This window comes from Carassius auratus, linkage group LG44F, assembly GCF_003368295.1.
Source record: "Carassius auratus strain Wakin linkage group LG44F, ASM336829v1, whole genome shotgun sequence".
Classification (NCBI taxonomy): Eukaryota; Metazoa; Chordata; class Actinopteri; order Cypriniformes; family Cyprinidae; genus Carassius; species Carassius auratus.
In genome coordinates, this window is record NC_039298.1 from 2,097,621 (window position 1) to 2,120,856 (window position 23,236).

General features: G+C 41.2%; 1 protein-coding gene across 1 annotated transcript; it reads right to left on the reverse strand.

Moving 5' to 3' along the window:
* Nucleotides 1-9,479: 9,479 nt before the first annotated feature.
* LOC113068302 (connective tissue growth factor-like) lies at nt 9,480-14,382 on the reverse strand. The gene is made up of 5 exons (XM_026241000.1): nt 14,228-14,382; nt 13,126-13,342; nt 12,721-12,984; nt 12,101-12,312; nt 9,480-11,044 (listed from the first exon to the last, which is right to left on the reverse strand). The coding sequence occupies exons 1-5, from the start codon at nt 14,282-14,284 to the stop codon at nt 10,739-10,741; spliced, it is 1,056 nt and encodes a 351-aa protein (XP_026096785.1). The 5' UTR covers nt 14,285-14,382; the 3' UTR covers nt 9,480-10,738.
* Nucleotides 14,383-23,236: the final 8,854 nt, after the last annotated feature.

Sequence of the window (23,236 nt, forward strand, 5' to 3'; positions counted from 1 at the left end):
TCGGTTACAGGGGGGCTCTGGCTCTCTGTCAGTGGCGGGCTCGGGCATGCACTCAGCACATCGCTCTGGAGTGGACCTGGCAAGATCCCCAATGGGACAGATGGTAAATGGCTACTGGTTTATACTCCACAAAGTCCACTCCACGAAGGCGGTGAATTCCTCCTAAAGATCATCTTCAGACGACAATGCTCTGCACTCAGCAGAGCGCGTCATCCGGGTAGCTGGTGATGTTAGCTAGCAACAGGAACTGCCTCGTATGGTCCTCGAGAGAATGTCCTTCCTGCTCCAGCAGGAGGAGGAATTCGGGGCGATGGGGAAAAAAAAAGGACTGAGTAAAACCAGAAAACAAATGGAGGGGAGACACACAATTTCAATTTTGTAGGTCGGGTCTTCTGTCATGTTACGCTGCCGGAAGTAACATGGAGTCGAGAATAATCAAGAGAGTCTTTATCAATCCAATACAGGGGTAAATCCAACATGGAACACAGGAAGAAGACACACATACTGACTTGTGGACCTGACAAACAGAAACTGAACAGACTTGGACCTGTATACATAAGATAATTGGGGGAAACACAGTTGAGAGTAATGACTAATATAACAGGGACATGGGGAAAATTAGACACACCTGGAATCAAATAAACCAACCACAGGGGACAGAAACTGTGTCACAGGGGCAATAACACACATAATGAGTCCAGGGGTGTGACACACACAAGACATTAACTGATGGACTGGATTGGTGTGGATTATTCTGATGTTTTTTATGAGTTGTACTTTGGACTCTCCTTCTGACAGCATGCATTCACTGCAGAGGATCCATTGGTGAACAGGTGATGAAATGCTACATTTATACAAATCTGATAAATAAACAAACTAATATACAACTGGGATGGCTTGAGGTTGAGTACTTTTTCATCAAAATGTTTGTTTTGGGGTGAACTAGTCATCTTGGGTGAAAAAGTTATCTTTAGTCTCCCTTAGAAGTTTGCTGCACCCTAGCCGAACATCACTGCACTAAACCGTTAAGTAATTTGTGCCAATTTAAAGTGTGGTCAGTCGTACTAAAGGAAAGAATGTGAGAGGAAGTTCTATTCTAAACTCAGTCAACTTTGATAGTTCTCTCTACCTCAGCAGACTGAAAAAAATAGCAGAGAGAAAAGAGAAACTGAAAATATGAGCAAGCTCTCTATAAATACTCTTATCACTCACTAGTAATGTTCAATATTTAATGTTGCCCATAATTAAACCAAACCCCCATTAAGCTGAAGACAGGTGCCTCGTGTTTCATTATTCTGATCCTTTCTTGCTCCCCTGAATTCCATTTCCAAAAGATAGGGAAGAACATGAATTGATCAAGCGAATGGTATATAGATGACATAAATCTAAGGTTTTTAGAGAAAAATAACTCAAATTCTGTTCCTCACGCAATGCTATTTCATCTAACTTTGAACATATACACAAAACACACAGACAATTGTATTTAACCCTTCTCATCTTCTAACGAGTATTAGCATTCCATTACATTAAGAATTCACCACAAACATTACTCATCAGGATGAGAAGACTATGGTAATCCTTGTTGTGAGAAGAAAAGAACTATACTGTGGTCTATGGGGGATTGAGTTTTTACTTTATGTGGAAATAGTCAAGGTTAGGGTTCTACTTGTACTAAATGTAAACTAAATTGTAATTTTGTCATTATAAATGTGTATTCACATATAAAGTTTCAGTAAAAATTACATTAAAGTGTATTGAAGTATCATAAATGTATACTAGTGCGTTCATATCATAGTACATTCATCAGTACACATTTCAGACCATTTAGAATAATTATGAAATTACATTTGAAGATGAACTTAAAAACTACTTAAGTGTGTTAGAAAAGGACTCTTCAGCTAAAGTTCAACTGATTGCATTTAACATGAATTTAAACTATATAGCATTTTTATTATTATTATTTAATTGTAAATAACACACAATTAAGTGTCTTAAAACATTGCACTGAGTTTGTAAGTATGTTTGTTCAAAGGTTATTATTTCAATAAGCAGTAGTTTTTAAAGGTACTCTATGCTAAGTATGCTTCTTTTTTAATCTAGAGTAACACTTAAAATGTATGAATTAAATACCTAAACCAAAACCTTAAAAAAGGACTCAAATGCTGATTTAAGAGTAATTTATGTACATTTTGGTCTTGTCAACAGTAGAATTTTTTTATTATTATTATTGTTACAGGTGTACTTGCACCTAGTAACCACAGGTATAAGGAAACATATTAATTCATACCAAAATGAAAATTCTGCATATTTTATTGACACTCATTAAATTTCAAATCGGTAAAGCTTTCTTGAAAAAGAGGATATTAAAATGTTTCAGTTTTTTATTATTTTATTTATTTATTTACAATGAAAGTCAATGGTCACCAAAACTGTTTACCAACATAAAAATCTTATTTTGTGTTCCACAGGAGAAAGAAAGTCATATAATTAAGGACAATAATGATCACAAAATTTTGACTGATTGAATTTTAACTGTTAAACAGAAAAGCAACACATTTTTTATTTTATTTGGCTCATTTTGAATTAATATAATGTTTTATTTATTTATTTAATTACATTTTCATCATTTACAGTGCCCTTCATAAGTATTGGAACAGTGAAGACAAAATTGTTCTGTTTGCTTTGGAGTTAAGACATCTGTAAATATGATTAAAAGATGAATATGAGACAAAACTACAGAATGTCATATTTTATTATTGTGATTCAACACAAAGATGTTTTACCAGCTAACAAGATCAGCACTTTTAGAGTTTAATATTCCTATCTGATGTGAGCAGAAGTATTGGAACAGTTGCCTCACAGGTCTTCTAAGTGTTCAGCTGTGTCTATGGCATGGGCATGCATGGCTGTCTCTAGAACAGGACCTCTTCATTTTAATGATGACTTAATGTATGATGGCAGTAGTGGAATTAATTTGGAAGGGTACAAAATCATCTTGGCTCCCAATATTCAAGAAAATGCCACAAACTCATTAGAAAGCACTTCATATTGGATCAAGATAATGACCCAAAACCCCCTGCCAGTTCAGTCAAGGACTTTATCAGGGCAAAGAAATGTAAAGTCTAAGACTGCCCAAATCAATCTCCAGATCTAAATCTGATTGAACATTAATTTCACCAGCTGAAGAGTAAAGACAGAAACTCCCCAAAACAAGCAAAAGTTGGAACTGACTGCATTAAAGGCTAGGGAAAAGCATTTCAAAGCATAAGACCAAGAGTCTGGTGATGTCTATGGGCTGCAGACTCACTGCTCTGATTGCATGCTAACTAAATATTAGCTTTTAAACTTTGACATCTGCCTTAAATTCAACTGTTCCAATACTTCTGCTCACATCAGATAGTGGGATGAACTCTTAAAGTGCTGTCCTTTTTATTTGGTAAAACGTGTATGTGTTGAAAGTATGTGTATGTGTTGACCTAATAATAAAATGTTTTGTCGCATATTCATCTTTTAATCATATTTTCAAATGTATTGACTCCACAGCAGAGAACGCAATTTTGTCTTTACTGTTCCAATACTTATGGAGGGCACTGTGTACAAAGAACTTAAACTTTCACAGATGTATTAATCTGTCAGGTTTAAATATAAATTCATATACTACATTACATGTATATAAATGAAATATGGTCAAATATGATACAAAAATGATGGGAAAATAACTGCTAATGATTAAAGTTTCAAACCCTGAACAGCAGTGAATATGACACAGCATTCAGCTTTAAGAACTTAACATTCATATCTGCTGTTTTCTCTCTAGACAAACCACTTCACATCCCATCACAGCTCAATGAAATCTTCAGATATGCAGACGACATGGCTATTATTGGACTCATAAATGACAATGCTGAAATCTCATACTGAGCACATCAAAAAAGCACACAATACACTACAACAACACATCAAAAACACTAAAGCACATTGTTGATCTCAAGCTTAACACTAAAAAACAGTTGTAACACTAAAATATCTAACTAAAAATAACCCATACAGACTTACCAACGCTTCCAGCCACTCTTCACAAAGCAAAGCCCACCTGAGATTTTCCCCTCCATAATTTAAATTTTGAGCAAAATAAACCTCCAGGCTAGTGTATGCCCAGACCCTAATCTGCACTTTAATACATTAAATATGACCTATATATCCATCCCTCTGAATAAACCCAGCATATTGAATGTGTTGTTTCTTAGTGAACTCTCTGGTTGTTAATAATGCATTTGGTACATCCTTCCTCTCCCTTTCTCACTATTTTTCCTGTGATGTAACACATTTCAAAGGGTTATGGAGTTGCAAAAATTGTTGTAGTGTACACGTGTACCATAAAAAAAGCTTGTTTTTCCAGGGGTTTGATTTTAACCCATTTTTCAGGGGTTGGTGAGCCAAAGTGATAGTTTCAGCCACATCTGTATCTGTATATTATAATATATCAGAATTCACACCATTAAGATTTATTTTCTTATAATCTGGGAGTCTAGCTGACATGTCGCAAGGTCATGTAAGAATACTCAACACTCTATTCACTTGGATGCTTCAAACAATGATTTTCACACATGATCATGCACAAATGTCTAAAAAGAGCTGTAAAACAAAAAATCTAAATACTGCTCATTTATATGAAACTGCTCTTCTTTTCCACTCGAGCCAATGTTTACAGATGCACGACATTTAAGTGAGGGGGAGATGGGCGAGAGATTGCTCATTTCTCTGCAGTACGATAAATAACACCATAATAAAGCATATTACATAACTCACAGCCGCTGACACGAATTGAAACGGAACCATCAGCATCAAATCTGTTTTACACGACTGAAACTGATCGAAATGGTCGGACATTACCAAATAAAAACATAGAATGCCAACGAAGATCCAGCACCGCATCGAAATGACAGATCTCACGCCAGAATAATGCAATAAAAATAACCATGCTAGCAATGAGCGGAACATTCATATCTATCTGATTGCGCAAATAAATCCAGCTGTACAATTTTTTTGTGTTTTATTTGGATCGGTCTAATGCGCGCGCTGATCCGGCTGAAGGCGCGAACCGCTCTTAACGGTCACTGCTGTAACTATAGCAACATTATCTGTCAATCATCAGCACAGTAGCACACCTCATTAATAACCAGTCGCACCTCCAAAATAACGCTAGTCAGGGATATATTTCACTATTATGACCGGCCGGTTTAATGGCGAACCCAGAAAGAGTAAGTGTTTACCTGAGGCGAAGAAAAGGCACTGTCCTTATCCGCGTTCTGTGGGTTTCCAGTGCAATAAGACAGTTTTTTAGTCGACGCTGTGCTCTTTCGTAGGCGAGCGTCACAGCTCTCTGATGATTCTCTGATGTTCAGATCTGCTGTGAGAGTTACTGTAGTTGTAAAAGATCTGGAAACTGGTCGTAGGTTCAAACCTCAGCAGGGTTAATCTATGGACTACCAATGAGCTCTTGATCAAGACACTTAACCTTTGAAAACGTGGGGCTTCTCTCACAAAACCTTGCACAAACAAAAGAAAATGATCTTTTGTATAATGGAAATTAAACCTTTATTAATTCAGAAGTCATTCGTGTTTGTATTATGAAATAACTTTCATGTCAACTAAAGGAATAGCTGAAAATGAAAACTCATCTTCGGATCCTTGGCAGTGAATGGCTGCCGTCAGAATTGAGACTCCAAACAGCTGATAAAAACACAACATTAATCCAATAGGCTAATGTGAGTAATCCAAAAGTCGTCTGTCCATGATATTGCTTTCTCTGGTGAAAAAGTAATCTTGTCTGAAACAGGAGAGAAATATGCACAGATCAGTCAGCGTTTACACGTGAACAGTTCTGAAAGTTTTGTTGTTGTTGTGTTTCACCGGAGGAAGTGTTGCATGGATTATGGATTCATATTTTGACCAGAATCAAAGGTTACAACAATAGATTTTTTTTTTTTTTTTTTTTTTACAAACACACTGATTTTCACTTTAACGTTAAATGATTGAGTGGATTTGTGTGGACTACTGAATTTTTATCAGCTGTTTGAACTCTCGATTTGACAGCACCATTTCACTGTTCATAAACACATCTTCGTCTTGGAGGGCCAAAAATCTTCAAACAGTTATAGAAATAACATTAAAATGGCAGTTTTCTTAGTCCCGCTCCCGCTGAATCTCTGACCATTGCCGCCTGCTCCCACAATACGTATTTCACTCCCGTGATTTTCATGTACATTTCTTTACTTTAAACATTATAATATTGCATAATTTTTGCGCCTCTGTTTACAAAACACCGGAGCACATGCAGCTAAGGTTAGGGGCGGGATGTTAAGACACATTAGAGGTGGTTTAGCCAATCACAACACACTGGGCTAGCAAACTAATCAGAGCCCATCACCTATTTCTTAGAGAGGAGTTTCATAAAAGCAGGAAATGATCAGCGTGTTTCTTAGAGAAGGGACAGAGTGGTGTGGAATAAAGGTAAATTATGTGATTTTTTTTAAACAAATCATTAATACATGTTACACTACAACCCATAAACACAATCAACCCAAGAAAAAAAGTCAACCACCCTTTTAATCATTTTCAAGAAACAAAAAAAACCCCACATCTTTCACCTTCATTTGACCCTCTAAGTTTAGCACTCTCTATTCTAATGTCAACATTAACAGTATTTTATTAAAAAATACTTGAACCTCTAACATTTGCACTCTATATTCTATTTCTATTTTAACCATTTGTTTTATTTAATATGAAAAAGTCTGTTTTTTCCTACTTATTTTCTTTTTATTTAAAAAAAAAAATCACCCTCTAACACTAGCATTCTTTTTCTATTATATTTGTTTTCTTCTTTTTATTATAAAATTAAAACTATGTACGCTAAGCTGTTTTAGGCAAACCCCGCTCCTGAACCCCACCCCCACTGTCCTCTTTTCGGAAAAATAAAACATGGTCACCAAATGAATTTACATTTACAGCCTTAATAACACAACAACTGCAGCAGAACATCCTTAGCCTGTAACGATCACGATCCAGTAAGACACAGGGAGAAAGCGATCTAATTGCAGGTATGTTTATTGAGGAGTAATCCAAAGAATAATCCAACAAGCCGGGTCAAAACCAGACAACAATCCAAAATAAAACAAACAGGGAAGGGACAGGAAAGGGAACAGGAAGACGAGGAATCTCAGAGGACGAGAAGACTGGGATCACGAAAGGTAAGGACTCCATCCAGACAGCAGGAAAGGACTGGTAAATATAGGGAGGCTAATGACAATTAAGTGAAAGCACCTGGTGCAATTAGCAGGAGTGCAATTACTGTGAAGAAGGGACAAGGCTAGTGGTAAACCGTCACCGAAAAGGTCAGCCCCGTCACATACAATGTGCGGCAACCAGACAGACGGAAAGAGAATCAGCTCTACCATGTCAATCTTCTGAAGCGCTGGGTCAGGACCGGGCCCCAGCTCTCGGCCTACACCAGCTCAACTCCTGTGGTTGTTGATATGGATCCCCAACTCTCGGCCTGGTCAACACCTGGTCAGTCAGTTTCCGGATGTGTTCTCCCCCCAGCCTGGGCGGGCCCACTTCTTAGAGCACGATGTCCACACACCACCGGGGACCATCCTCCGGCAGCGGCCCTACCATGTCCCGGAGGCTCGGCGACACACCATTGAGGAAGAGGTACAGGAGATGCTGAGGTTAGGGGTAATTGAACCATCATGCAGCCCATGGTCCAGCCCCATCGTCATGGTTCTAAAGCCCGATGGCACCCTCCGCTTCTGTAACGACTCCCCGCTGCCTTAACGAAGTCTCAGAATTTGACTGCTACCTAATGCCACATGTCGACGAGTTCTTGGACCGTTTGGGAAGGACCCTGTTCATCTCGACCCTCAACCTCACCAAGGGCTACTGGCAGGTCCCCTTAACGGAACAGGCCAAACCGAAGACGGCCTTCTCTACCCCAAGTGGCCACTGGCAGTACCGGGTCCTTCCCAGCCACTTTCCAATGGAAATTGAATGTCCTCCAATGACCGCATCAAGCGTATGCGGCGGCCTACCTCGACTATGTTGTCGTTCATTCAGAGACTTGGGAGAACCATCTCGAGCAGCTGCGGAGGGTGCTGATGGAACTACGCCGGGCTGGCCTGACCGCCAACCCTCGGAAGTGTCATCATGCCCTCGCCGAAACTAAGTACCTGGGATACAAGGTGGGTCGCGACCTTATTAGACCGCAAGAGAAGAAGGTGGCAGTTATCCTCTCCGTGCCGCGGCCCACCTCCAAAATGCAGGTACGGGCCTTTTTGGGGTTGGCAGGGTACTACCGCTGCTTTATCCTTAGCCTCTCCCCTGACAGACCTGACCAGGTAGGGGCAGCCGGAGAAGGTCCCGTGGACCCCCAAGACTGCGTTCCACTGGATAAAGGCAGCCCTTACTATGGAGCCAGTCCTCCGAGCCCCCAACTTCAACTGCCCCTTCCTGCTGCAGACGGATGCATCCGACACCGGGTTGGAAGCCATCCTATCGCAGAGCCACAACGCTGCTGAGTGGTCTCAATTTGTAGATACTCAACTGATATTCACAAATAAACTAACTAGCTACCAGTATGACCACTGCATACCACCCTGTAACACTTTTAAAAGAGTCATGTATCATGAAATAATCATGAAAAGGTATCATGAAATAAACAATTCACATTTTACAGCAATTATTGACATTAATTGATATAAATTAAAGTTCAAATATGAACAGTACTGATTGTTTGTGTACAAGCAACATTCCATCGTATGGCAAAAACATGAAACGTACAGCAATTAAAAACGTTTTTTAATGAAAGATTATTTATTTGATATTTATTTAATTAATTTTTAACCCAGGTTAGTTAAATGTTACAAATAATAATGTTATTGTTACATTAGTGTATGATGAAACATAACCTAGCCAGTTCTTAAACAGGGTGTACAATGGAGTTTCGTGTATACAGAGTTGTTCACAGTGTAAAAGAGATGGATTCTGATGTTAAACATGGCCAAAGTTGAATATATATATATATATATATCGTGGATCTAATGATGTAGACGAGAACGGAAGTCCTTATATGAGAATTTCTTTCGGAAAAGCGTGCTCGCGCACACGTATGCCAGAGGAGAGCGAGACCGCGCACATCAACGCACTTCAAAATTGTCGGCAGCACTGCATAGGATTTGTCCGAGAATGCCTCCAAATAAGTGCATTTTTGGATGTGAGGGAAAGTTTACTGTGTTCAGCTTCCCCAAGGACCCAGTGTTACATGAACAGTGGTTGCGATTTGTTTTTTCCAGGGCAGCAACGGAGTGTATCAAGTGTGTATTTGTACATTTGCCTTTTATTTATTCTTGCCATATTAAGTGACTTTCGAAATCAATAATCCACAAAATATATATATATAAAAATATAAATTCTTTATTGGAAAATAAAAGTGCATCAGAAAATAACTCGCTGGTATCATTGCCAGGTAATTAGAATGAACACAGAGTAATACAGTACACATACCAAACTACATTTAAGAGTTAAACGACAGTTACATAAATTAGTACAATCTGTACACGGTCTTCTTACAGTATTTACACAAGGTGTATTCGTCATTGTTCAGTTCATTTCCTATGAAATAAACATTTAACAACATCTCATTATCATTATCTCATTTGATGGAGTGTTTTCTTCCCAAAATACTTTAGGACTCATTAGTGATTTTCATACTTGACAGATTGGGTTCAAGCAGATACAAAATTATTAAGGTCAGTTGTTAAATATTGTTCCTTGTTGTAAAGTAAAAAATAATCATAAATAGTGATAACCCAACTGACAAATTAAACTGAAAACTACATATCAAATGTATGATTACATTATTGTCATTTCAGTCTATTCTTGTATTGAGGAAAACATTCTTGAAATTAACTCATTTTTATGAATTATTTAATTATAAGTAGGCTACTTCATGTATACAATGTATTAAAGGAATAGTTTACCCAAAAATAATCATACATTAAAAAAGTCAACAATATATATAATTGTTTAACCTCAGACTAAACCATGCCGAAAGGAGAATTTTTCAAAAATCTTCATGAGCTTTTTTTTGTACAATGACCGTGTATAGTGACCAAACTGTTATCAATTTAAATTTTAGTGTGTTGCTTATAAGAAATTATAGCATGAGATCAGAATCTAGAATACAGTGAAACACTGGTATGGACTATAGTTTGGTTTTGGTTCTGTTGTGCTTTTTGTGCTCCGTTTTCTGAGCTTTACAGATGTGGTATGAATTTCATTGTATGGAAAAGACCTGTGTCAAGATACTCCAAAAACTCTCTATGTTCCAAAAAAAAAAAGCGTTAATGGTTTGAAACAAAATGCAGTCGAGTAAATGATAACAGAACTGTAATTTCGGAGTAAACGATTCCATTAACACAAAGTTGTCAGTGCTTCAGGTCTGCTATAGCAGGACCAGTCAAACAGCCGGATGACTTCAGAGCTTCAGAAAACACAAACAAGAGAAGAAACGCTTGCGGGGCCATTATCAATGCCCACTTCATGTCAAGATTTAGATCACGTGACGTGAGAATTTCAAGGTTCAGTTAAACACGGAGCTGCCTCATGTGCACATGTGCTTGATCGTCAGTGTGTGTGTGTGTGTGTGTGTGTGTGTGTGTGTGTTACACGGGACAGCTCCTCACATGTCATTATCGTAGTCCCCGATCATTCTCCGTGAGTTTGAGGCGAGGAAGATGTCGTTCTCACGGGGGCAATCGTGATGACAGGAGCAGGTCTTAATGAACATCATCTTCTTCCTGAAGGAGTCTCCTTCGGGACAGCGGAACTCCACCTCGGCCGTGACGGTGGCGTGAGGCGTGCAGCAGCGGCCGTCCGTACACACTCCGCAGAACCTCGGCTTATACCGCCTGACGCTGTGGCATCCGGACAGTTCGAAACGCATCCCGCGCTGGCTCTTAGGGGTCCGCACACACTTCTTCCCTCTCTGTAAAGAGAAAGATGAGGGCTATTCATATTTGACATGGTTTTTGATGGGTTTAATGAGAAAAAAGCCCCAAAACAAACTAAAACTAAAATTGGAAAACATTTTATTCGTTTTGGCTGTTCCTTTACATGACGATGCCGTTTTGGTGGTCTAAAAATGGTAACTTTTGAAAACTGGTTTTAAAGTGTGAGTTTTTAAAAACAATACCATTATCATCCCATTATCGTGTATTTGTGAAAATGGTGACAATGCCAACTACTGTACTCCAGGACACTGGCCCTACAGAAACAGGATCGGACAACCCTGATCCGGTGGCTTTTTCTTTTTAAGATCTGAAATCACTTGCATATACTGTATGCTGTTGCCTGTGCAGACTGCATGCAGATGGTGCACTAGGATATCAGTAGATTTACATCACGCAAAACACAGACATGGAAGGTAAACCTTTGGTGATCTGTGCCATTAAGTAGCTATAAACATGGTGACAGTTTAACTAGTATGATTAACTGATTAGTTTAGTTTGGAGTTGGGGAACTACAACTCAAATTAACTGGGACTTGGACAGAGTAGGCTAGACTCGGACAGGGACTTAAAAATTTAATAAACAAATCCATGTCATGTGTAACATAAAAGGATAATAAAAAAGAATAACAATAAGTAACAAAATAAAATTAATATTAAAATACATTAATAAACATCTCCCACTCAAACTCAACTTGTTAAAAACTAGAATTTGACTGAATTTAAATCGATTAAAACATTTTATTTTATTTATTTTTTTCACATGCCATCTCCAGGGCGCTATAGTTACTTGCCTTAAGGCCAGGATAATAATTAATTTTCCATGTTCCATAACCCACAATTGAGTGTGCTAACCTTTTTAGAAGTGTACTCTATTGATTTGGCAATGTGTACTGATGCATTGGGCCTACGCACACTACACAGAAGACCCTTTGTTTTTGAGTGCTCAAGATGACATTTACGTCACACAGTCTGTTAGCAAGCCAGAGCAGAACAAGGCCAATAGATGTTTGGTTTAACTTAGTGCTCTCTTACCTTGATGTCCTTTTCCAGCTCTGCATTGCAGGGGCGGTTCATGCACATGCGGGTCTCCCGTTCCAGCTGGCATTGCCTATTGTCATTGGTTACACGAGAGGACACCCCCATGCCACAGGTTGCAGAGCATTCGCTCCAGTCAGTGGTCTGAGCGATGCAGTTGTCCCTTGCGCTCTCAGGCTGGACATCCGGACCAGACAGCTCTCTATATGCTGAAAGAAGAAGAAGTCCCTGTTAAATTCATGCACCAGTGACAACTTGCAAAGCATGTTATAATATTGTCATTGCAGTGTGGCTTGTAAAATGAGTTTGTTTAGGTAATAGACAAGCTTGGTCAAGGACAATATTTCAAGGGCCTGATGTTTGGCTGAATGTCACTTCACTTTATCGAACCCCCAACTGCTCCCCGGGCGCCGCAGCATAAATGGCTGCCCACTGCTCCGGGTGTGTGCTCAGAGTGTGTGTGTGTTCACTGCTCTGCTCTGTGTGTGTGCATTTCGGATGGGTTAAATGCAGAGCACAAATTCTGAGTATGGGTCACCATACTTGGCTGAATGTCACTTCACTTTAACTTCACTTTCAACATAGCATGAAGCAAAATGAAACAAAAGTTGACTTGCCGATTGACCTACCAGCCATTACTGACTGGAAGGTGTCTTCCTGTGGGATCTGGTCGCACACCCACTCCTCACAGCACTTGCCGGGGATCTGGACGCGTCTTGGGTAGGGACAGTCTGGAGAGGGCAGCCGTATGTTGCTTGCACATGTTGGTACACAGCCGATCACCCCATTTATGCAGACACATTGATGTTTGCAGCTGGGCTGAAATGTCTCACCACTGCGGTAAATCACACCACCGAGGTCGCACGTCTGACCCTCTTGAGCTGCAACACGTGAAACAGCCATAAGATAAGTTAGGACAACACTAAGAGGCTCCCACTTGTGGACAAAAGGTGTAGTGGAATACATGCATAAACATTTCAATTCTCTCCTCATTAAATTCCAAAGTGCAACATTGTACTCACCCATGCAGATGCCTGTCTCAGTGTCACTCAGCACTCCATAGTCACAATACAGGTCCTTATGATGGTCGCATGGCTCCAGGAAAGAGCAGGGCTCTCCTGCCTGTCGGGCGCACACCTTACAGCAGCTGCAGCCGTCCAGCACTAGACTGGTGCCTACAGGACATAAAGGGCTCTCAGCCGGGCAGTCACAGGGCTGAGAGCAGTCCTGACACAGCGCCTTCATCGAAGATGACACAATGTTAGCTTTCTCTCATTAATCTGTGGTAATAATAATTTTATTAACTCCCAACATTATTCTAAAATGTCTATGTCTGACTGGGACAAATTAATTGCCACTGTATAATCAGAAAGTCCATATGCAATATTCTTGATAGCCACAAGGGGGATATAATATGCATTACAGTTAATACAAGTAACTTGGGATAGTGATGTTTTGAAAATACACTAGCATATCTTCAGCCATTAAAACATGTTCGAAATAATGAATGGTGTAGAAATATATGAAAGGTTTTAAAATTGTGCCTGCAACACTGAAACAATTTTCACTCAGCAATCGCAAGTAAATTTCACAAATAGGTAGTAACTGTGAATTTATTTAAATATGTTTACAGCAGTAGAATATACTAAAGTAGTATTTTCTTGTAAAACTTGTATTTTCTTTGATAAATAATGTTGATTCATTAGACATGTTTTTTTTATTAAATACAACTTATATTATACATAAATATTACGTAAAATACATTCATTCAGATGGCAGACTGGAGTCTTAGCACTGTTCTCAGTATCACAAAATGACATGCATGCACAAACCAGTATAGTGTGTAATCTTCACATTAAACGTTATTATGGGAAACTTTGTTAGAATGCACTTAATTAAAGCTAATTAAACCAATTACCTAAAACTACACTTGTGGCTAACCGCCTCACTCTGCAAACAGTAGCACACAGATTAATTACTATGTATATTATGTCATTTCAGATGATAGTAAAATAATACATTGTTAATCTACATAATCAAATCAACTAACTTATTGTAAATTCTGCACAGTGCTAATATCAATAGAGCTTTTACTTTCAATATATCATTGTTGTGTTCCCTCACCGTATGTATAAGCAAGCAGATAACGATGCATGATGGGGTGATTACTGTTCCAGCCATTTCCTCCGAGAGTTCCCTACAGAAGCGCACACTCCACAGGTTTGTTTTGGTTCTCTGGTGTGTGTAATTGCTGTCAGACTGCAGGATTGTAGTGGAGTAGAGAGCAGAGAGCCCCTTTTTAAATACTGCAAGAATGGGGTGTAGCCCACCGGAGTCAAGCTATGCCACGCGACCCAGAGGGGTGAAAATATTTCAATTCCAGATGGTTTCCCATAATGTTTGAAAACTCAAGAGATGCTGTCGACCAGCCTTTCAATTAATCTTACTACAGATTCCAGAGCGTGCACATGGGGGGAAAAAGGTCTGGTTTCTGCACATGGTTTGACTCCTGTTTGTCTGAATATTATTGTGGGCCAGTCAATCGGCACTGTCCAACATGCTTTGGCAGATCATAGATTAGAATGTTCATCAGATACTGTTGAAATGCAACTGTTTAGATGTCATAAGTTATTTGCAAAAACTATGCATGCACGCTTCATGTTTGGACTGGCACTGCATTTAACAGCAAAAACAAAACTGATATGCACAGACTGTTTTGATACAAAATAATTTTCCACCACATGATGTCATGCTTGACAGGCCTGCAGGGCAGAGGATATGACACGGCCCACGATTACATTTTTGTTGAGACTAAATTACAAAGAGGACAGTGTGAAGTTGAGTTTATTGGAAACCCAAAACAAGCTCATGAAATCCATCTGTGTCAGATACAGAGAAAGAAACATGGTAGAATAAAATTGTTTATTTTTTCCCACCTTGCAGCTATTTCCTGAAGCATGTAAATCTCCTGAGGTTCTGAGGCATGCTCAAAATAAGTCCTTAAGTTCTAAAAAAAATCAAGCATCAAAAGCTGGGCTGAAGAAGGTACAAATCCACAATGACTTGCAGGCAAAATGTCCAATAGCATAAAGAACAGTTCCCATTCAGGTCAGTAAGATCTGTGTAAAAGTCTTTCTAAGTAATCCAAACATGGGTCTTAAGAAAACATGTATTCACTATAGATCTGCCTAATCAGAAGAACTTCAAATACACCTAATGCAGGTCTTAAACACACACACACTCTCTAACAAGTGTGATATAATTGAGCAAATAATGAACAGGAAATCAGGAGGACGTTGAGGAAGGCACTCTCTGTTTCCCTCTTCTGGACAGACCATCATGTGACAGGGCCCCCCCTTCACGGCCAACTCCAGATGGCCCAGGACGGTCAGGATGTAGGTGATGAAATTTTTGGATCAGGTCTGGTTCCAAGATGTGTTGTGCTGGCACACAAGTATGTTCCTCAGTCCCGTATTCCTCCCAGTTGACCAAGTAGTAAAAAACCATGGCCACGCCATCTTGAATCTAATGATCTCTTCACTGTATACATGGGGCCACCTTTTATAATGTGAGGAGGGTGAGGGGCGGGAGCTGGAGAAGGAGGTTATTACCGGTTTCAATTGAGAAAGATAAAAAGTAGGTCTTACTCTCATAGATCTAGGTAAGACAAACTGGTATGTATGTAACAGGACTGACCAATGAGGTGATTTTAAATGTGCCAACAAATCTTTGGGCAAATGTTTGGGATTCAACTCTTAAGGGCCAGTCTTTAGCTGAGATCCTGACATTTGTCCTATTCTAAAGAGTGGGTATGTAAATGCTTCTTGTAATGAGTGTTACAACAGTTAGAGCTGTAATCGGGCCTTAAATGTTAGGCCCGACAGGACCTGAGCCCGACAGGTTTCGGCCCGAGCCTGACAAGTACATTTTGACTGACAGCTTTTTAAAAGCCCAAACCCCTTTACAGCCAGACATTATTCAAATGTGCACAGCTCTTTTGCCTTTTGTCAAGAATGAGTCATTTATACATGTTTTAACATAATTTATTCATAACTAACATAGACTTGGAAGTTGGAACAAAGAAATAAAATAAGTCCTCTGTGACATCTTAACATCTCAACACTCTAAATAGGCACAGGCTCGTTTAACCTATAAATAGACCAACACACCAATAAAAACAAGTCTTTTTTAACAAATTATATTAAGATCAATTTTAAATTAAGATGGGCATTTGGCAATAACGAAATTGTGATAAAGGCTCCGCCGGATTTGCCTCGCAGCTGACATTTAATAAAAGAATAATGCCAACATTAGCGTATGTACTCTGTCTACATTATGCAATTAAGAATCAATGAATATTTAGTTATTATTTGAAAAACCTTTACTCAAAGCCATTAGGCTAAGCCTACATATTTTTGTGGAGGAAATATTGAATCAACTGTAGATGTCTTCAGCGCGTTCCTGCGCTCACTGATGGTGCATCATTATTCACTCATTATTCTCATTATAAACATGGTCAAAACTTTTCCACACCTCAGAGTTTGCTTTAGTTGCTGGTGCAACCAAAACGTAATCGCCAGAGGCAAGCCTCCATTACACCTACTCAGCATCCATTTTTGCATCTTTCGCTAACCGAAACACATCACATGACCGCAGCGCAAGCCCGAGCCTGACCCTAGCCTGCATAAGATGACATAAATTAAGCATGAACCCGCCCGAACCCGACCGAACCCGTCGGGTCCCATCGGGTCCCGTTGGGTTCGGGCAAAGATCTTCAGCTCTAACAACAGTGTTACCTTCAGATACTGGCAAGCTAGTAGTACAATCCATGGATATTTGAGACCAGGGACACTGTGGGATGGGCAGGAGCAGTGGAAGACCAGCAGGACACTGATTAGAAGAGATCAGAACTTTCTTGACACTAAAACCATCTCAGAATAAAATCCAAAGTCTTCTCTACTCCTTAATGTCCAGCAAGAAGAGAGGTGTGGTCACATTTAAGGACCTCAGATCTTCCTTGGGAATAAACATGCATCCTGTTGGAACCTTATCTGGAATGCAGTTTCTTCAATGGACTGGCAAATAGGTGCCAGAATGCATTCTCTGGGAATGATGAGCTCTGAGGAAAGGTTCTTCTGGGAATAATCATACTGGTGTGGCATGGCGTCGGCCTTAACAGTTGATCCAGATATGAAGAAATCACAAAATAAAAACATGTTAAAAAGATGGCCCACTTATTATACCGAGGGTTACTGGGCTTTGCATGCTGTAGACAGGACAAGTTCTTGTGGACTGTCCACACAGTGAAAGGATGCTTGGACCCCTCCAGTCAGTGGTGCCACTCTTTTAGTGCAAGTTTTACAGCTAAAAGTTCTCAGTATCCCACATGGTAATTTATTTCAACTGAAGACAGTCTTCTGGAAAAGAATGAGCACAGTTGAACTTTGTTATCAATGAATGATCTCTGAAAGAGAATTGCTCCTACTCCCACTTCAGGTGCATCCACCTCAACAAAAAAGGATATTCAGGTTCTGGGTGTACTAAGATTGGGGCATAAGACAACAGTTTCTTTAATCTGTAAAAAGACTTCCGAGGACCAAGGAAACTGAGGGTTGTGAAACTGCAAATAGGGGTAATCCAGGATCAGGGGTTCTTTAGAAAAATTGTCGGCTGCACCTGAATCCACAAATGCTTTCAATGTAATCATCTTCTCCTTAGTATCCCCCTTAGTGAGGGTAGCTGACAAAAGTAAATGGGAGTGAGGAGTGTGCAGGCCCACTCACTAGGGTCCCCTCACCCCCTAGTGAGCCATAGTAAAAAAAAAAGCATCTCTCTCTTTCCTTAGGTGACTGGTTAGTCGGTTCTTAATGACATAGGTCTAGTAGCCTTCTTGCTGCCCTACGGCCACTCACTGTAAGATCAAACACCTGCTGAAGAGTGTCTGTGAACACCTGTAGATATAAGCAAATGGGAGACTATTGTCTCCAGAGGCTCAATCCATTGCATGATCACAGAAAACGGAGATTATATAAGCAATCTTAGGCCTGGTTCACACCGGACGCCAAAGCGACACGGAAGCGGCGTGTAACGGAAAATCACGTGCGGTCCGGTGCCTGCCTATTCACACCAGACGTGTATTCTCCGCAGCGGTCGACAAGCGCTTCTCCTCCCACCCGCCCTGTAGTCCACCCACTCCTGTTGCTCTGTGTGTGCATGTGCGTGTTATATTTTGATAATTGACCGGATTGTCTCGTGTTTCTTGGTGTGACTTCCTTCCGGAATTGACGCGGATCGCTTCCGCATCGCTTCAGTGTCCGGTGTGAACCAGGCCTTAGTATTCTCATAAGCAAAAGTGAAAGTTTGAATATTAAAGATGAGAGAAACTTGAGTCAGGAAACCCTTGCAGGTACCAGGCTTACCATCATAATGCTAAGGTGCTAGAATATTGGGGTCCTGGGACAATGGTATTGCTAATAGCTAATAATAAGCAAATTAAAAGTTAATAATAAGCTTAACCAATCTGGTTAACAGCATAACAGCCATGTCTTACTTGATCCACAAATCTGTTCAGCCTCTGCTGGTTCCATAATATTATTGCTCAGTCTTGCTGTCATAGCTGGGACTTGAACCCAGAGTGTGTTACTAGAAGCCCGGAGCGCTAACCACTACACAATAGAGCAGTAGCGACAACACTGTAAAAATGACCTGGTTCTCGTGGATCTGTGAAAACTGCTTAAAATGCTGTACAGTAGATGGTGATGTAACTTTGTAAAGAAACACTACGAGCCTGCACACATGCCTATAGACTAAACATGTAACGCACACTAGCATGACATTACCAATTTCAAAAATGTGGTCTTTTGTAGTTTACATAGCGATGATAACAGTATTGTTTTCATGCATTCATTGCATTTTGAGACCTGTTTTTAGGCACCCAAAAATGCTGTTTCGCATGAATGAATGGCCAAAAAGCATAAAACTTTTTCAGTTTTTAGTTGTAAATAGTGTCATGTCAGTTCAACATTATTGGGCATCAATAGTGACTTTTCTCCATCATCAAATCAGTCTATTAAAGTCTAGTTAAAGTAAATATCCTCGTAAGTGCATTCCAGAGCACATTCAAGTGCCCGTTCGCTCCAGTGTCAGCTCCAGCCCCAGAGCCCGCTCCAGTTTCGGCTCCCCAAAAGTACTTTGCTGTGAATTCGAGCACCCTCCAGTGCCAGCACCACATAAGCACTATGCTGATCCCCCGTTAAGCCCAGAGAGGGCTCCTGATCCCCCGTCTTGAGGTCCCTCAGGACAGACATGAGAAAGTGGACCACCAACGCTCCCCCCCCCATTCCCTTCCCAATTAGATGTTATATGATGAGAGGACACGCCATCCAGAGGGGGTTATTATGTCAGACTCCGTTCTTTGTGTTGTTTTCTCCTTGTGTGTTTCCATGTCCTTATTTGGTCTTTGCCGTTCCTTTCCTTGTTGTGTGAATTTGTTTCCAGCTTTTTAATTAGTTAATTTGCACCCAGGTGTATCCCACTGGTGTCTGTGTATTTAAAGTGTTCCCAGTCCCTAGGTCTCAGGCCGCTGTTAAACGTCATACTTAGTTCTTGAGTTTGTCTCCCTTTGTTAATGGAATTAAAGTTTAGTTGGATCAGTCTCCACATTCCTCGCTAGCGAATTGTGACAATTTCTTAATGTGTACAACTTTTTAAATTGGCACAGAAACTACTTATAACTGTTCAAATTTCATGCTAATTAAACAAATTTACCACAAACAACCTCAGAACATGTCTTGCTACTCTACAATATGTTAAAGCTTTTCAGCTATGTTTGCTTTGCAGACTTCTATAATAGTTTTTAACATGCAACCCACTAAAATGTGCTTATATTTGCTGCAAACAGAGGCCTTATCATTCTGTGGTGTGCTACAAGCTCTCTTGTGTTCATGGTAATTTTATTTCTCAGGGTTGGGGAAATTGAGGTGCAGGAATTCCATAAAAATGGAATCGTTTACTATACTCCAGTCGATAGGTGGCGGTATTGCACAGTGAGCTGTGTAAAGCGGCTTTGGTAATGAACACAAGTAGATATAACTGCAGACCGGAGATCTCCAAAATAGGGCTTGAACTCCAAAAGTGGACAGAACCTCCAAAATGGGGCGGGGCCTCCTTTCGCAAAGACTTTCACCATTGTCTCTGGCTTCAGGCAATTGTTACTGACTTACATTTCAAAATAAAACTTTATAAATTAAACATTGTTTCTAGTTCATCTAAATTAAAATATGCTATATAAATAAATGTTCTCCATGAGAGCAGAGCCCAAAGCTTGTGGCCGGTGGTGTTTGGACCCAAGTCTGAACCTCTGTGGTGTTTGTGGTGTAGTCTGTGTGTTTTGCGTCTGCACTGATTAGTTTGTGGGTGTCTCCGTTAATTGTCATCAGCCGCAGCTGTCAATCATTACCCACTCCCTATATATTGGCTTGTCTCACGTCTTGTGTTTGTGAGAACGTTGTTTAATGTCTGAACCTTTGTCTTTTGCTTCTGTGTTGTTTGCGTTGGATGTCCGTGTCTTCCCCCGGAACCTCATCCACTCTCCGCACTTTCACAAAGCATCTAGATTTACCTTTGGCTCTATTCCCCGCAGTTCCTGTGCCATCCTGTTCTTCTGCCTTCTCACCTACATCATCTGGATTACTCACTGTCTCCCCACCATCTTGGATTGTCGTCTTCCCAGCATTGTGTTTGTACTCTTGTTTGTTTGTCTAATTCTCATTAAATTATTAACTCGCACTTGTTTCCAGCTCCTCCTTCACGCTGTCGTCACAAAACGTTCTCACCACCATGGAAGCAGCGAGCACCAACACTCTCACGGACTTTATGCACCACAGTGTTAAATGCATGGATCAGCAGCAGGAGAGCATCTCGAACACCGGATGCGCTATCCAAGCACTGGTGGCATAAGTGTCCGAGCTCACCCAGCAGATCCATCAACTCACTTCTCCCACTTCACCCATCGCACCACCTGCGCCGCCCGTCCCCCGGGAGACCCCCCAGGATCACTTCCGGCCAGAGCCGCGACTTCCGGCTCCAGAAAACTACTCCAGTGAGCCAGCTTTCTGCAGAACTTTTCTAAATAAATGTTCTATGCACTTCGCCTTGCAGCAAATTCGCCACCGAGGAATCAAAGGTGGTATTCACGGAGAATCAACATCCATGTTGCGCCTCGTTCCACACCCTCGGCAGGGAGGCCGCTCACCAGCTCTCTGTCCTTCATCAGGGAACAGCTTCGGTCACGGATTACTCCATTCAGTTCCGCACCCTGGAGGCCGCGTGCCAGTGGAACCAGGCAGTGCAGTGGGATCGATTCCTGAATGGGTTGTCCGACCTTGTTCAAAAGGAGATCTACCTCCTCGAGCTGCCCCCCACACTAAATGGTCTTATCGACTTGGCCTTACGAGCTGATGTACGGATTAATCCCCTGGGTCGTCAGACCAGTCCTATGTGTCATACCATCTCTCCGGTGAGGGGGTGCTCGAGTCGAGAGAATGTGGTAAGCCCCGTCGACAACCACGAACCCATGCAGGTGGGTAGAGCTCGGCTGTCCCTGGAGGGAGAGAGAATGGCGGAGGTCCCAAGGACTATGTCTGTACTGAGGAGGCTCAGGACATACCATCTTTTCTTGCCCGGGTAAAAAAGCCAGCCCGGTAGTAAACTTGAGGCTACTATCGGGTGGGATCTCCACTGGGAAGTCCTAAACTACATCATCGACTCTCCTTCCGGTGAAACTGCAGTGGGAAAATCACTCTCACGACTGTCACACCCTTCTGGACTCCGGAGCCGAAGGTAATTTCATCGACTCACTCCTTGCACATCACCTGAACATTCCTGTCCTACCTGTGTCTCTTCCCATCCATGTCACCGCACTCAATGGCCAGGAACCAGCAGAGTATCTGGACCTGAAGGAGGTGTTCAGTAAGTCCCGTGCTGCTTCTCTTCCTCCGCATCGTCCCTACAACTGTGCCATAGATTTAGTGCCAGGTAAGTCTCCGCCCAAAGGCAAGTTCTTTCCATTCCTGAGAGGGAGGCCATGGAGAAATACATTTCTGATTCCTTAGCTTCTGGGTTTATCCGTCCTTCCTCTTCTCCAGCGGGGGTGGGATTCTTTTTTTGTGAGTAAGAAGGATGGTTCTCTGCGATCTTGTATTGATTACTGAGAGCTGAACAACATCACGATAAAGAACACTTATCCATTACCACTCATTTCTTCAGCTTTCGAAAGGTCACAGGGAACATCCGTATTCACAAAATTGGATTTACGTAATGTTTATCATTTGGTCCGCATCAGGAAGGGGGATGAATGGAAAACCGCCTTTAATACCCCCAGAGGGCACTTTGAATACTTGGTGATGCCGTTCGGGCTCTCCAACTCGCCAAGGGTTTTCCAAGCACTCGTGAATGACGTGTTGAGAGATATGGTAGATCAGTTTATATATGTTTACCTGGATGACATACTGATTTTTTCTTCATCTCTCCAGAAACACATTCAACACGTCAGACGAGTGCTCCAGAGGTTACTTGAGAATGGGCTTTTTGTCAAGGCGGAGAAAAGCGTTTTCCATGCACAGTCTGTCCCCATCCTAGGGTATATTGTCTCGTCCAAGTGAATACATATGGACCTTGACAAGGTTAAGGCTGTGATAGATTGGCCATCTCCAGATTCCCATAAGGCCCTACAGCGGTTTCTGGGGTTTGCCAATTTCTATTTCTATTTTTAATTTCGCCAACTAGCCTCACCTCTGACAGCTTTGACCTCTCCCAGTACTCCGTTCAGGTGGTCGGACGCAGCTGAGAGTGCGTTCACTAACCTCAAAGGCCGCTTCGTTTTGGCTCCCATCCTTGTTGCCCTCCCACACGGCAGTTAGTGGTGGAGGTTGACGCGTCAGAGGTGGGGGATAGGAGCAGTGCTGTCCCAACATGCTGTTTCAGACGATAAGGTACATCCTTGCGTGTTTTTTTCCCCATCGATTATCTCCTGCTTAACGCAATTATGACATTGGTAACAGAGAGTTGCTTGCCGTCAAATTAGCTTAAGAGGAGTGGCGTCACTGGCTAGAAGGCTCAGGGGTACCTTTCATT

Coding starts and splice junctions, on each gene's coding strand:
- LOC113068302 (XM_026241000.1), bottom strand. CDS start 14,284: ATGGCTGGAACAGTAATCACCCCATCATGCATCGTTATCTGCTTGCTT. Junction 12,985..13,125: donor TGAGACAGGCATCTGCATGG/GTGAGTACAATG, acceptor CACGTGTTGCAG/CTCAAGAGGGTCAGACGTGC. Junction 12,313..12,720: donor AATGGCTGGTAGGTCAATCG/GCAAGTCAACTT, acceptor TTCTTCTTTCAG/CATATAGAGAGCTGTCTGGT.